At 47.0% G+C, this 14,937-nt stretch overlaps 1 protein-coding gene across 11 annotated transcripts in view; it reads left to right on the top strand.

Moving 5' to 3' along the window:
• NTRK3 (neurotrophic receptor tyrosine kinase 3) overlaps nt 1–14,937 on the top strand; it is a 210,112-nt gene that overhangs the window by 107,012 nt on the left and 88,163 nt on the right. For all 11 annotated transcript variants that reach the window (XM_065688480.1, XM_065688477.1, XM_065688474.1 and 8 more), the window contains one exon: nt 7,194–7,382. In XM_065688480.1, coding sequence (XP_065544552.1) covers nt 7,194–7,382 — 189 coding nt within the window. The remainder of the gene's footprint in view (nt 1–7,193; nt 7,383–14,937) is intronic.

The following is a 14,937-nucleotide window of genomic DNA, read 5'->3' as shown; positions in this document are numbered from 1 at the left end:
TCTTCATCTGCAAAGCTCAATGAGCTTATGTACGTGCTGTTTCCTTAGAGAGCTGATGGGAGAGTCTGTGCCCCAAGGGCCACGGCAAAGGAGGGGTTGGCACCTTTGCAGGCTCCACAGCCGGCCACAGTGTGGTTCAAGCAAGAGCCATGCTATATGGGCCAGTCTCTGCAGCAATGCCTTCAGTTCCTGTGATGTGCTGCAGGGGTTAGGCAGGGATAACTCAGAGAGAATCTGGGACAGGAGACAGAGCTGAGCTGCGTGATTGTGGGAAAAGCTAATTGGAGCTGGTAGACATGATGGCAAGCACACAGAGCTGGAATTAGGGGGTTCTCTGGTTAAAGCCCAGTGTTTTGTACAAGCAAGGGGTCTGCTGCAGCTCAGGGGAAGAGGCACCACATGATGAACCACCCTGTGGTTGGGACCAGAGACCCCAAGGGTGAAGAGAAGCAGCTGCTTCCCATTGCAGGAGGGCAGGGGACAGGCTGGAGCCCACGGCAGTCTGGCTCCAGGCATGTCCTGCATAGGCACCAAGCACTGACTTGGCCCCGAGCCCACAACTGCCAATAAAAATTAAGAAATTGATTTCCTTTTGTTTGCCTGACAGCACGAGGCTCTCTTTATGAGACAGTAAATGTAATCTTGCTCTGAGCACGGCTGGGGTTTTAATTGTATTTGTTGTGCGTTCGCTTATTGTTTTATGAGGTTCAGCTCCCTCCCTCACTGGTGCAGAGATCAGCCCCGGGGGGTGGTTTGATGCCAGCTCCAGCAAAAGGTTGGAATATTTTTAAACCTGTTTTTGTTTTCTATTTGTTTGTTTCCCTGGTAGTTTGGGGTTAGTTTTCTACCTGCTTTAAAAATAAACGTGTATGGGCATATGTAGAGCTCTGAGTTGTAAAGCTGAGACATCCAGCCTTGGAATTATCTGCTTGCCAGTCGGTGGTACAGCCTTTTGAAGAACAGCATGTAAGATTAAGATCAGGGAAATATGGAAGTGCCAACAGAGATTCGAAGTCAGAGGAGGAGGGGATTTGATATATACTATATATTGGAGTTTAATGAGGTCTGTTTCAGAGCTTGCTATACAATTTGTGGTGACCCACTTTATTAGGAAAGCTTTTTTTTTTCTGGTTATGGGTCATATACAGTTCCTAATTAAGTAGGTTAATTATATGTCTCCTTTATATTACACAGGCAGATGTGGATGGCACAATTAGCTTTTGCAGTGCCCATTTTGATCAAAAAATGATGTTCTGAGCAGCAGCTCCTGGAGGCATGGGGACTGAATGGGGGATTGCCCTGCAACCCTGAGCACTCATTGCTGTCTGCTTCAGCAAACTCAGTTTCTATCCTGAGTGTGTGGCCTGGGATGTGGCTGGAATTGTCCTTTCTGAAACCATATTGGAGACACTATTGCCCCATCCTGATCCAGTCCTGCACCCCTGGTGCCCAAACCCAGCCTGCAGCACGGGCAAGGTCCCTCCTTGGGGTTTCTGTGGAAGCATCAAAAAGGGATGAGTATTCCTTGCAGAGGAGAAAAGTGCTGCAGCCCGGGAGCACTAAGCTGTCCTTGAAGAAAGTTTCTTTAACCTTTCCCTTTCCAGTGGCTGAGCCCACACAGCATTCCTGGGTTATCTGTTCCAGTGCTCAGCCATCTGTACTGCTGGGCATTGGGGAAAACCTTCAAACTCTAATCTCCCTCAGTGCAATTTAAACCTATTATTTCTTCTTTTATCCCCAGTGGACATAGAGAACAGCTATTATATTTCTCTTTGCTGCAACCTTTTACATATTTGAAGGCTGTTATCATGTGTCCCTGCAGTCTTCTCCTCTCAACACAAAGCGTAATTATTTCAGTTTTCCTTTGGAGGTCATGGTTTCTACACCTTCAGTCGCTTTTGTTGCTTTGGAGAGGTTACTGTGATAGCAAGCTGGAGTTTTGTTGTTTCTTCACCTGTCTGCCTTGGAGCATTTGTTATGTTATGGATGTCTGTGAAGTGACCGTTATCCTCTCCAATCTGTGGTTATTTATAAAGTACCCTATATTCCTGAGCCTGTGTTTTATCAGAAAGTACAGCTCTTAGCCTTGATAAATAATTTACCACTATGATATGATCATGCAAACAGGGGCTCCCTAAGTTATTTATTACTATTTGCTTTATTTTTCTTAAGTAACAAGTTGTCCACGTAACACTGTGAACAAACCGGGCAATTCACAGACATGGACTAAAATGTATATCCTGTTTCTTATAGCTTCTAGATGAACAAGGAGATGAGGACAAATATCAAGCCAAACTCCAGTTTAGTTACAGGGAAGAGTGCTGAATAGAGAGGGGTAGGAGATTTTATGAAAAGAAGAGATTTTGGGGTAATCTGGAGAAGTATTTGCAAAGTATTTGTGGAGGTGATAATATCAGGGTGGATGCAAAGTAAGAAGAACTGGAACACTGCTGGGATGGACTGATGGATAGATGGGTGGAGGGATGGGCAGGCTGACCAGGAGGCTGGGGAGAAAAGAGGGTGGAGATGAGGTTGGGAATGGTGGTATTTGTATGAGGTGTCTTTCTTGGGAAAGAGGAGCTGGCTATAGAGGAGGTGCAGGAGGGAGAACATCATTGCTCCTTGTGATGTTTTCAAAAGCAATGTTTTCAAGCTGCTTCACTGCTTTTTGGTTAACATCAGATTCATTCTGATCCTCATTTTCTGGTCCTTGTTGTTGACTCTCCCACTGGTGTTGCAAAGGGGCAAGTTGGCAGTGGCTGTAATGGAGCAGGGGCTGACCATCTCTTCACCCAGGCATAGTCCTAGGCAGCCCTGATGTCTTCTCCGCAGTCTTTCCCTGTGGCTCTGTGGCTCCATTGCTGCTGCTGACATTTCTTCCTTGGCAGGAAAACTGCATGGGGTTAACTTGGAGAACAGTTAAACTCTGTCCTGGCAGACAGTGTGGATGTTGCTGGCTGGTGAGGCCCCTGCTTGGATAGGAGAGCCATCAAAAGCCTTTCAGAGTATAAATGTTCAATGCTCAGCACGTACAACGGCTTCTTAAGGTATTAACATACAGACTTTTTATGATTAGTATCCACAGTATGTTTGTCCATAACACAGGCTGAGTTATTCACAAAACCAGCTACTGCATCTCTGTTTATATTTAAAGTTTCAGAGGAGTTCCAAAACATAAAATACTGTTTTAGGATCATAGGATGTCAATTGGAGCTACCCCAGGCTACTTTGAAGACTATTCTGCATTTTTTACAGTACAAAACTCTGCCCATTTCTCTGTCTAGTGGGAGGTAAACCTAAGTCTTAAAATCTTCTTTTCTTTTTAATCTGTTTTTCGTTTAACCTTACCTGGAAAATGCATTGCTGAAGCCAGGGAGAGTTCTTCCAAATAAAGCCATTCATCAGCATTATACATCGGAAAACTCAACCTCTTTACCCACTTAACAGCAAAAAATACATGCTATTCCCAAGGTAGATTAAAAAAGTAGAAGTCTAGATAGCTGCTTGTCGTGGTTTAAATCCCAACCACAAACCTCGTTCACTCACTCCCCCCCCTTCTTGCCCTCCCCCTGCTCCTGGAGGGACGGAGAGGAGAATCGAAAGGAATGCAACTCCCACGGGTTGAGATAAGAACGGTTTAGTAACTAAGGTATAACACAGATCACTACTGCTACCACCAATAATAATAATAATAATAATGGTAAAGGAAATAACAAGGGAAGAGAATACAACAGCAGCCAACCGATAACTCGCCCCACTCCCCCGAGCCGAGCACCGACCGATACCTCCTCCAACCCTGCAGTCCCAACCCTTCCGGGTAACTCTCCGTTACCTCCTGGGCATGACGTGCTGTGGTATGGAATACCTCTTTGGTCAGTTTGGGTCAGGTGTCCTGTCTCTGCTTCCTCCCAGCTTCCCCTCCTCCCTGGCAGAGCATGTGGCTCAGAAAGTCCTTGGTCAGACCAAACATGTGAGCAGCAACTGAAAACATCAGCGTTATCAGCTCTCTTCCCAGGCCAAAAAATGAAAACATAGCACTGCACTAGCTACTAAGAAGGAGAAAAATGACTGCTACTTCTGAACCCAGGACACTGCTTTATATCCATGAGTTACTCATGGCAGTATATATTTTGAGTGTCAGAGCAATAATCAAACCTATAAAAGTGATCGGCGACTGCTTGATATCAATGATGTTTTAGGAGTCTGTCTCAGGCTTGCACAGTGAGCCTAACACTTGCCTGAGTCTAAGAGGGGCAACAAATTGGCCATAGGCTTAGATGGAACCGGAACTCAGCTGTGACCAGCCAGAAGAGATAGAAAGAATAAAGTGATAAAGAGCCATGACTGTGTTGCAGGAGTTAATGTTGTCCAGATTTCTACACCTTCTGCCCTGCCCCAAAAGTTAATAGGAGAAACTTGAGAAGCCTTCAACTCTAAATTATGCCTTCAATACTGCTATATCCTGTAAAGGATATTGGGGTGAATAGGCTGAATGCTGTGTTACAGTCCATGCCAGCTCAGTGCTTCTGTCATCAGAAACATTTCTGAAAACTGGAAAGGTAGTGCGTTGTATCCATCTGGTGTGTTCCATAGGACTCTTAAGATTGCGATTGATTTTGGGTGTTTCTGAAGACCTGGAAATGAAGTCAGAGGCAGTAAACTGTCGTTTGATTTTTAAAGGGTAGGATGTACTTTATGTGATGTCCTATCCCTGTGATGTCAGGACTGCTACTGCCTTGGCCATTCTTGGCATTTCCTACTTTTGCAGAAGTGTAAAGGGGTTGAGATGGTGATGGAGCATCCAAGTTCAGCTCTTGACGCTTTTGAGAATTGGTAGATGTAAATGGCCAAGCTTGGCAGCATCAGCTTGAGCTGAATGACTAAGAAGCTGAGTCCATTCACAAGATCCAGTGTTTGCTGGGGAATGGGAGTGCAACTGACAGTCAGCTTAGACAAGGTTCCCTTTTACTCCATAGATTTTAGGCAGGTTTGGGGCATGAAACTAGGGAAGACACATGTAGAAAGCCCTCAAAGAAGTGAGCTGCAGAAAAAAATCTATGGAGTGTAGTTAAAGTCAGACTCCAGATCTGCTTATTGGCAAGGAAAGTGCCATCAGAACATCGGACAAGCTGGCTGTGCTTAGTTTCACAAGTACCCAACCTCCTTGATCGTGCCCTACTCTTTTAGATGTAGCCATGTCTTTCTAACCTTCTTGTGCCAGTGGGACACTGCCATGATCTATGCTCCTTAAAAATGAGGATGAGCTGTGCAAGGGTTAAGTGTTGGTAGGGAATCTTAACCCCAAACATTCCCAGCAGGGTCTGTGCCAACCTGGCTTACATCCCATGGTTGGTTCTGAAACCAGCCATCCCCCTCCAGCTGTAGGAAGTGTCCTCTACTCCTTGCCACCAAGGTGTGATTTCTGCTCTCAAAGCACAGGACAATGAAGACTTGCTTCACTTCATTCACTAGACAGGCCTTTCGCATCCCACTGCCTCATATTAGGCACCTTCCTTTGAAGCAACATCTTGGCTGCTTACGGAGAGTAATAAGCCCTCAATAGCCTCTCCCACTGCTCCACTGCAAGGGAGATCTTATGCTCTGTCCTCAAATTATTTACACCAGTCTATACCAGTTCTGATTTGGCCTGTGAACTGCACCTCAGAATCCAGAGATCTCCCCTTCCCACCACAGCCAGCCAAAGGAACATGTGCACCATGGAAAACCCAGTCCTCCTGGTTTGCATGCGCACAATTGACTTGCAAAAGAACAGAAGTCATTCAAACCAAAATTGTCTGTTTGCTTTCTGTATTTGGAGACATACAGCGTGTGAAGTCCCAACAGAGGCATCTTGCGGCAGGAGCTGAGTTTTGCCTTTGCCTCTCAGAAGCTGGAAGGCACATGGGCTCGGGGAGCAGCGTCAAAAAAAGCCAGAACCTGCCAGAAGGAGTTCACAATAAAGGGAGAGGCTTTTTTCCTTGTGACTAAAGCACCTGTTATGGCTGCCAGGACTCTGCTGATTACACAATAACTTGATTATATCCCACTTGGAAGAACAAACAATACTTGAAGCTCCAAAAATGAGCAGCCTTTAGACTAGATTAATGCAGCAGAATGACTGCACGGAGCCAGTGTCCACCCCATCGAGCCAGAAGCTCCAGAGAGCAAAATGGCTTGAAGATTCCCCTCTTTGTTGCTACTGATATATAATAAAGTAATTGTGTAATTAGAAGTAGATTACTGATGGGAGAGAGGCATTTTGTATGCAGTGTAGGTAAAAGACTGGCCTCTCTGAATAGACTTGAAGGTTCAGTGCAACATCTCTGCTTGTTTTGGCTTGAGTATCTGGTAGCCTCCAGACAGGAGAAAATGAGCATCTCTACTTGAGTGTTTTTCCTCCCTCTGTGAATATACAAGGGAGGTCCTCATGGAAGATTGCAGTGCAGTCCCCAGGTTCCTGTACTCATGCAACATGAATGGCTGCAGCATGGCTTAGAAGGTTTCACCTTGTGATGGAAGCGTGTGTGATGTTCGCGTGTAGGTCGGATCACAGGGCAGGTGAGAATAGATGAAAGTGGGAAATATTGTATTAAGGCCTGATGTCCCCTGAGGTTTCCAGCCTTGGCAGCTCATAGTAAAGGCTGGTGTTAAGTCTAAAAATAAAATAGAGCATAAGCCAGAAAAGAGGGTATTGTGAAATAGCTCTGTGTCTGGATGAAACCGGAGGAGGGGAAACAAGATGGGCAACACATTGTGCAAGAGAAATGGTGTTAATATGGGTTTGGGTTGAAATAGATCTTCTTTTTGGAGTGATGTTTCTTCCATTTAAGCTCAGTTATGTACTCTGCCAAGCTTATGATGACAAGGTAAACAGGCACCACAGTGACTGATGTATCTTGTGACAGCTAGGAGAGGACTTTGTGCAGGACTCGCCTCTAATGTGGTGTCACCTGCAGCTACTTTATCTCCTGCAGGACTGTTATCCTGGTACCCTAAAACCAGGAAAGGAAGCTTGAGATGTCTTCCCTGTCCTGAGAGCTGCCTGGAGAAACTAGCACTGGGGGTGGGACGACTTCCAGGTGTGCTAGGACAGGCATCCTGTCCCGGGGCTGGTGGGGACGTGGTCATCAGGTCTTGTGGGTCCCTTTCCCCTTTCCACTGTTGTGCCTGACAAATGCGCGTGGTCTTTGCAGGTCCTGTGGCAGTGATCAGCGGAGAGGAGGATTCAGCCAGTCCCCTCCACCACATCAACCATGGCATTACGACGCCCTCGTCCCTGGATGCTGGCCCAGACACGGTGGTGATCGGCATGACCCGCATTCCCGTCATCGAGAACCCCCAGTACTTCCGACAAGGTCACAACTGCCACAAGCCAGACACGTGTGAGTGCCCGATCCGGCCAGAGCCGCCTGCGAGGATCAGGGGGTGGGCTGGGGGAGCAGGGGAAAGAAGGCAAGGAGGAAGAGGTTAAGGGGATGAGGAAAGAAGAGAAGGAGGTTTTGAGGAGAGCGGGTCTTGGTATGGTCCAGAAACCAAAGTGAATCTCAGGTCTCAGAAATCACAACATACATGTAGGGGCTTCCAGAGAAGACTTTCCACTCTCACCTTCACCTCCCTTCACCTTCCCTCCGCCACCCACCAGTCACCTTCCCCCTTGCCTTAAAGTGCCATTCAAAGCCAGGCTTTGCCTCACTGGGTCCAAGCGTGAGGTCCCAGGCATGAGCAAGAGCCGCCTGGGAGTGCGGGGATGGACATGACTCCTACCTGCTGGTTAAGGGACCTGCCTCCCCTTCCTCCTCCAGCAAAAGTTTCCCAGCTGTGGGGCTGCCTCCTCAGCTCTCCACTGAGCCAGGGTGAAGCTCAGGACACGTGGCAATAGGTGGGACAGATGTATGGAGATAAAAGCCAGGAGGCTTAGATGCTGGATGTCTTGTTATCGTGGGCTTCTGTAAAGCTTTTGCATCTTTCCTGTATAAATCTGGGTTGTGAACTGGGTTCATTAGACTAGCAGGTGGTGACCAAGCGGTCCTCTCTGTTTTGTATTCCTAAATTTGGAGCATAAAAGTGCTGGATAAAAGGATGTTTTTGTGGGAGTCCCACACTACTTGCTATGCAAGCAGTGAGATGCAGCAATCCCCAACACGCAGTTCGCAGCCAGTATTTGAGTTCTTCCAGGCCTCTTACCAGGTCTTAGATGCAAGTTGAGTAATGCAGGAGGTTTGGTGATGTTCCTCTCCTGCTATTGCTCATCCTTTTGGTGTGTCTTGGTTCCAGGTAGAACTGGAAAAGTAAAAGGCTGACAAAAAATGTGGAAAAACCCTAACCTGTGCTATCACTGTGGCCCAGCCAGAGGCAGGGAGTACTGCATCACCTCTGCTCTCCCCTTGGCTGCTAGTTCATGAGTGAAAGCTCCTGGAGACAGGGAGGAGGCTGATCTCTGCTCCTGTGGACCCTGCTGTGCACCCTCCTGGGTCCTGTGAGCTGGTGCCCAAGCCATCATCACTGCTCTTCACTTGGCAGAGTGATGGGGAGTACCCAATGAATGTGCCCAGATCTCCCTTTGATTTTCATATTAACATGCTAAATCTGATCTGTTTGTAGGGAGGGGAGGAGGAGGGCAGCAGTGATTAGACAGGAGTGGAGAAGCTGGATATTGCGTGTTTTTTCTGTGCTGTTAATTATGTATTTTACATTTCTTATAGCACCTCATCTCAGAATGATTTACAAACTCTGATGGCTTGGGAGGGAGCTTCCCCCTCTTTATTTTTTGCCTTTCCCTCTTGTGCTCTCTTGAATCTCTTTTATCTATGCGCCGACCAATGCAAGAGGAGGTGTTTCTGTGGTAGCAGAGCTTAAACCTCAAAGGATTAAATTTTGCTCTGTGTGCTTGCCCTGTGGGGCTTGTCAATGGTGGGTGGGTTGGAGAAGTTACTTGCAGCAGGATTTGGCCTCGGAGTTTTGTGCTATTTGATTAGGATCTGAAGAGTTCACAGGGATGCTTGGGGGTGGCATCTGGAGCCGCTTCTCCCATGGGAGGCACCACAGTGGGGGTGAAATGTTGCACTAGTGACAACTGTGCACACTTGGAAATCCACAGCAAATCACTGCCTCTGAGCTCCAGGTTTCCTGGAGCTGAAACCAAATCCCACATATAGGCATTCCCTCTGGGTGCTTCACTAAAGGCAAACCACAGCTGGATGCTGGCAGGCTGAAAACCCTTGTATTTTGGACTTATCATGCATGGGGCAAAACCCAGGCTTTGACACCTCAGGCAGGGCTGGATTCGGTGTGTGTTTTGTAGTTTAGTCCCCAAGACTCCACTTGAAGAAGACTTCTGACTTCAGTGGTGGCTTTGCTTGAGGCTGGAAAGTTTCAAAGTTCACCTTTTAAATTAAGCATGCTTTGGGGAGCTTTTGCTCTAAGGGGTTTGTTTGATCTGATGTGCTCTGCTCAACTTAAACCTGAGCTGGACAATATTTGCGGCTCCCATTCTCCCCATGGTTTTTATGCCAGAGGGTTTTTCTTTCCCCCTGTGCAGAGCCTGGGCACAAACACTTCTTCATTTGCTGTCAGTTCTGGAGACAACTCCTCTGGGCTGGGGAGTGCTTTGATTCCCAGCTAAGCTTGTACTGATGCAAGCTGTCATCTCTTCTGCCACCCACCTCCCTTTGCTGTCCAGCTGTGAGCAAAGGTGCTCCAAAGCACCCAGCATCTCCCCTATGCACTGAGGTGTTGCTAAAGCAACATCTGCAGCAAGCAATTTCTCTCCATCATGAAGCTTTCCTCCTTCCTTCCTCCTGCAAGCGTGCCTGTGCTCTCAGATGTTGTCTGGATTGAGGACATGCCGATACCGATTGCTGCACTGCAATGAGGAGAGCAAACTCTATATGCTTAATGCAGTATTAATAGTACATTGATGTGATATAGATTTCTGTCACCCTCTATACTAGCAAACATCGCTTATCACGCAGGGATGACAGGTGTTTATTCCCAGCCACTTAGCTCTGCATAATGGAATTGCAGCTGAAATATGGAGAGCAGCTCCCTGCCCGCGGAGCTGCAGCCCCTCTTGCTCCTGCTGTGCAATGCTGTCCTATGGGCAGTTCTTGTTAATGTGTCCTCAAGGAGATAAAGACGTGTTCCTCACTGGGGATGTGTTGTTCTAACATCGGTGGCATGAAGGGCACAGGAGCCAGTTCTTACCTCTCACTTTCTGCCTTTTCAAGACAACTTGCAGTTGTTTCTTATCTCTTTGCTGCTGCTGCCCAACATAGAGGAGCAGGAGGGACCCTGGCTCAGGGTTCTTTCCCTTCCTGGCTGAGGGCTTCTCAAAAAGCAATGGGAGAAACTGCACCACTGTGTTTTCTTGTGATGAAGTCTTAGAGAAGAAGCTCCCACCGTCTTTACGCTGTAACTCCATGGCACGCTGAGCAGCGCTAGGGTTTGCAACCAGTCTTTCAGGCATCCTCAGCCCTACCTGGAGGGTTAACCAAAGAGCTTAGCAATGGGGACAGTCCAACCACAAATCGATTTCAGAAGAATAAGATAAAACAGTCTTTTTCTCCTGATCTTTGCACATGGAAGAGAAACCAAGTGGCATATCTGCATGGCAGATGTCACCAGGAGGAGTGGTAGGTTGTGATGAGTTTGCACCTCTCTATATTTGGAAGTAAAACAGATGAGAGAAGAAAAACAGGACTTGTTGTGGTAAGCACCGTGGACAGAATATGTGATGAGAAGATAGGGTGTAGAAGCACACAGCTTCAGCCTATGGTCATAGGTTTTGGTAACGTAAAACATGATCCAGCCTACCCTCATCTGTGTCCAGAAGATGGCTATTAGTCCTTCTGGGCAGGATTGGCAGTAACTGCAAGCTCTTACCTTAGCTCCATCTCCTGATGTTAAGGATTTGAATTTGCAAAATCCAAGCTTTGTATTTACCAGTAGCTGGACATTTCTGCAGTGAAAGATTGGTAATGGTTCAGAAGAAACTTTTTGGAAGATTGTTTTACTTTAATAATAGTAATTAAGTAGTAATTAACTATAAGCACAATGCATCAGATGCAGATTAGCTCTTGGATGTGATCTCTCCTGCTTTACTCAAATGCCGCAGCATGGTTTTGGAATTGTTCTGTCCCCTCATATATTTCATCCCCAAAAATAGAGAAGAATACCCAAACCTTGCTGCAGAAAAGAAATCCTTTGCAGATCCCTGTCCACTTCCCATCAGCAGATGCTCAGACCTCACAAGCACTGTGGAGATGGATTTTTTGGAGCAAGTGGTTTGATTCTGGTGGAGGGGTTTGCCAGACATGGCCGGAGCTGGCTATGTTTTCCTCTTCCAAGACTGGCACAGCCTGGGGACTGGGATGCATTCTCCACACGGGTGGAGCAGCCGTCCTTCCGTAGAGTCCTAATGAGGGTTTTTTTCAACCTCATTTATTACAGGCTGCCCTGACATAATTGCATATTCAAAGTTAGTAATTACATGTATTCATGCTAATTAAGTAATTAGATATAATTACACTAACTGTAAATACATGGTAATTGGCTAAAAAGAAGTACTCCAGAAAAAAAACAAGGCAAATCACACAATAAAAGCGCCATCAGCACTCTTTCACTCCGTACCCTGTCTTTATCTTGTATTTCAGTGCAGTTTAAAGGGAACATTGTGGTCATTTCAAAACTCATATTTTTAAACAAATAGATTCTCTCACCTCTGCTTCTGACGGGTCTTGAAAACAAAAATGAGAAGGATGTTTACCTTTACCACTGTAAATTCTTTTTGTTTGCCTAGTGTGTTTTGTTCATCTTGGGCATGAGAAGCTAGAAAGTATGCAGCGTGACTATTTCTGGTCAGTTCATGTTCCCGTTTTTGCCAAAACCAACAAGAACATGAGAATAAAGCCATAAATGCTTGCAGTTTTATTTGGCTCAAAAAGAAAACTGAAACTGTTGGTAACGGAATAAAGAGAAACTTTTTCTCCCGCTTTCCCCCAGGAGTATAAGAAGATTTGTCAAATGTTATTTTCATGCAACGTAATCATGGATCCCAGTGTTCAGTGACAGCAGCACTCTGCTGCCCAGTGCCCAGCCTGTGGCCAGGCTGTGCCGGTCTCAATGCCTCCCACAGGTCTTCGTTGTTTCTCCAAACTTCTCCTTTCCTCTAACATGAAAGCCCCAGGCTCTTCTCCATCAGGACCCAATGCCCATTACTCCTCTGAACTAGGCAGTTGTGGGTTGACTCGTCTGCACTGGTATTCCTCACTGTCATATGGTCTTATCCTTCTCCATCAATCCTTCTCAATGAGAAACTTTGAGGGGATTTAACGGGGACCTATGAGTAGCTGTGTACTCATTTATGTGTGTTTTGCTACTCTATTCTGCCTCTCCTCATTTGTCCTAGCAAAGCCTGGGGTCATGGCTTGGGTCTGTGGAAAAGCTCTAACCTCAACACTCAGCTGTGAGCAGCTGGAAGGCATTGGAGGTCCCTGCACTGATCTGCTGCCTCCACATTCCCCTGCCTTCTGGTTTGTGGTTGCCTCTCACAGAAAGTGCTCTGAGTTTCAAATGCTGATGTGAACATCCTGCAAAGATATGGATATGGAAGAAACCCCACAGGCTCCAGCTGGCTGCTTCCAGAGCTGATGCTGCAGGTACCGGAAGAAAAGTGTGAACAACCAAAATTACTGCTTCTGTCCCCTGATGGAGCAGAACTAAACTTTCTTTGTGCCCAGCATCACCTTCTCGTCCTCTTGCAAAGGCTGCAACATCTGACTAGCGGAGATCCTATGCCAGTGGGATTTGGTGCAACCTGCTCAGATCTTACCAGCCCTCTCAGATGGTTTTTCTTACCTGTGGCTATTTTATGCTTTGTGCTGTTTCATCCAGCTATGAAAGAGCAAGTAGAAGAAATATCCACGTTTTGCAGAACCCAGAAGTCCAACCTGCATTTGCGGAGGGCAGAGTGCTCAACCCACCTATCATGCTTGGAGTTGCAAACTCATGCTCAGCCAGTCAAACTTCCTGCCAAGATGGTGCTGCAGAAATAAGAGCTTTTCTTGGAAAAGCTGGCAAAATCCATTGTGTGCAGCTTGCCCTCAGCCAGTTCTGTAGATGGTGTCTGTGTGGTTGTACCAAGAGAAGGAAAAGCAGCATGAGAGGGTGAGAAACGTGGCCCTGCCTGGCCCGTCTGTTATAGCTGCTGTAGCCAGCAGTGCAGCCCTGCCTTGCTCCAGATGTGATGTGCACTCGACTTGGTTTGCACACAAGCTGATTACTTCCTGCTTGGGTTTTAAATCCGATCTCTATTACTTTAATGTGCATTTACTGAAGATATCTGTAGCAACACCCAAGATCAAAGGGGGCTAAGCAGGCTCCAGCCCTGCATGGGGAAGTGACGCTGGCAGCATAGCTGTGGTGCATGATGGATGACACATTAATGTTCCTGGTGACGAGGATCCGATAGGAAGCAGAACGTGGCTTTGGGCAGCTAATGTTGACCTGCCTCCAGAGAGGCTGCCTTGGTAATGGAAATACTCCTGGATACAGATGTTAAGGAGCAGACAGGGAAGTGTTTTCTCATACAAAACTGCCTACTCCTTTGGCTTAAAAGCATCTCCTCTGGACCATTTAATCCCAGTGTCTGTGAGGCCAGCAAACAGGGTTGGTTCACCTGGGGTGATTTTGGAAAGGAGGGGCATGATGTGTGAACTGTCAAACACTTAACAAGCTAGATGAGAGGAGTCCCTGACCTGGTTTACTCATGGATTTAGAGTGGCTCTAGCACAGCGGCTGCTCTCACTGCCTGACAGCCTCGTCTTTGCATCAAATGCGCTGAAATGGATTGCCCAAGACATGCACCATCTCATGGAGGATTTGTACATGCACTCCTGATACTCCATCTTCCATCCAGCCCCCAGCTCATCTCATACAGGGGCTCACACACCCTCCCACTGCTTTTGCAGGATCCCATGGCCACCATGAACACACCATGGACCCTGTGTACATGGACATGTGCTCCTCACCTGTGCACAATGGGATGGGCATGGTATAAACACTTGATAAATCAGCCCTTCTTTATTCCCCATGGCTCAGTGACACCTATGCATGGATAACCTCCACCTCACAACTGATGCTGCTGAAGCACACATGGATTTCTGCTAAGTGCCCTCGTGGCTCTGCCTTTCCTTGTCAAAGCCAGGGACATCACGATGCTCCCGACGAGGCAGTTCGCCTGCCAGGGATTGCCTGAAGCCACCAAAGATGGTTGCATCTCCAGTTTCTAGTGGGTATTCAGAGCTTGGCAGCACAGGAATGCTTTTCACCTGTGGTCTGGCATGAGTCAAGAGTCATCGTAGCAGGGTGAGAAGAGTGGCATGAAATGGGGATAAAGCAGGCTCGCATTCCCTACGTTACTGGCTACGTGCTCAGGTATTAGTTCTTCTCCCTATACAGTTGCACTTACAGTGCTCTTGACCCCATGGTATCCATGTAAAGGAGGGCTCTGTTCATCAGCCAGCACTCCTCATGCCGATGACTTTGTCTCTGGAAGACAAGAGGTAGTGACACAGCGCATGACCAGAGGCTATTGCAAACTCAGGCAGCTCTGGTGTCAGGGGTAATGAAGGGGGTTCAAGAGTATTCTCCTAATGGCTCACTGACTGTGTGGCTTCTGCTGTGGATCGCTTTAAAAATAGGTGGTGTGTGTATGTGTGTGGGTAGAGTTGTGGTACTGATATCTTTTGGCCACCAGTTAAACATTTGTCTTGCTTTTTAATGAGTTGCCTGTGGCTTTTAATGCTTGGCCATTCAGGAAGTACCTGGAGGCTGATATATGTCTATGTGCTGGGACAGGGGATATGTCCATGGTACCTGCTGTGGGGTAACCCTGAAGTTTGGAGGAGCTCCCATGGTTTGCAAGGATATTGTATTGTG

Source organism: Lathamus discolor, chromosome 8 (assembly GCF_037157495.1).
Source record: "Lathamus discolor isolate bLatDis1 chromosome 8, bLatDis1.hap1, whole genome shotgun sequence".
NCBI classification, from domain to species: domain Eukaryota; kingdom Metazoa; phylum Chordata; class Aves; order Psittaciformes; family Psittacidae; genus Lathamus; species Lathamus discolor.
The sequence above is the reverse complement of the archived record's forward strand: the minus strand, read 5'-3'. Positions and strand labels throughout refer to the sequence as shown.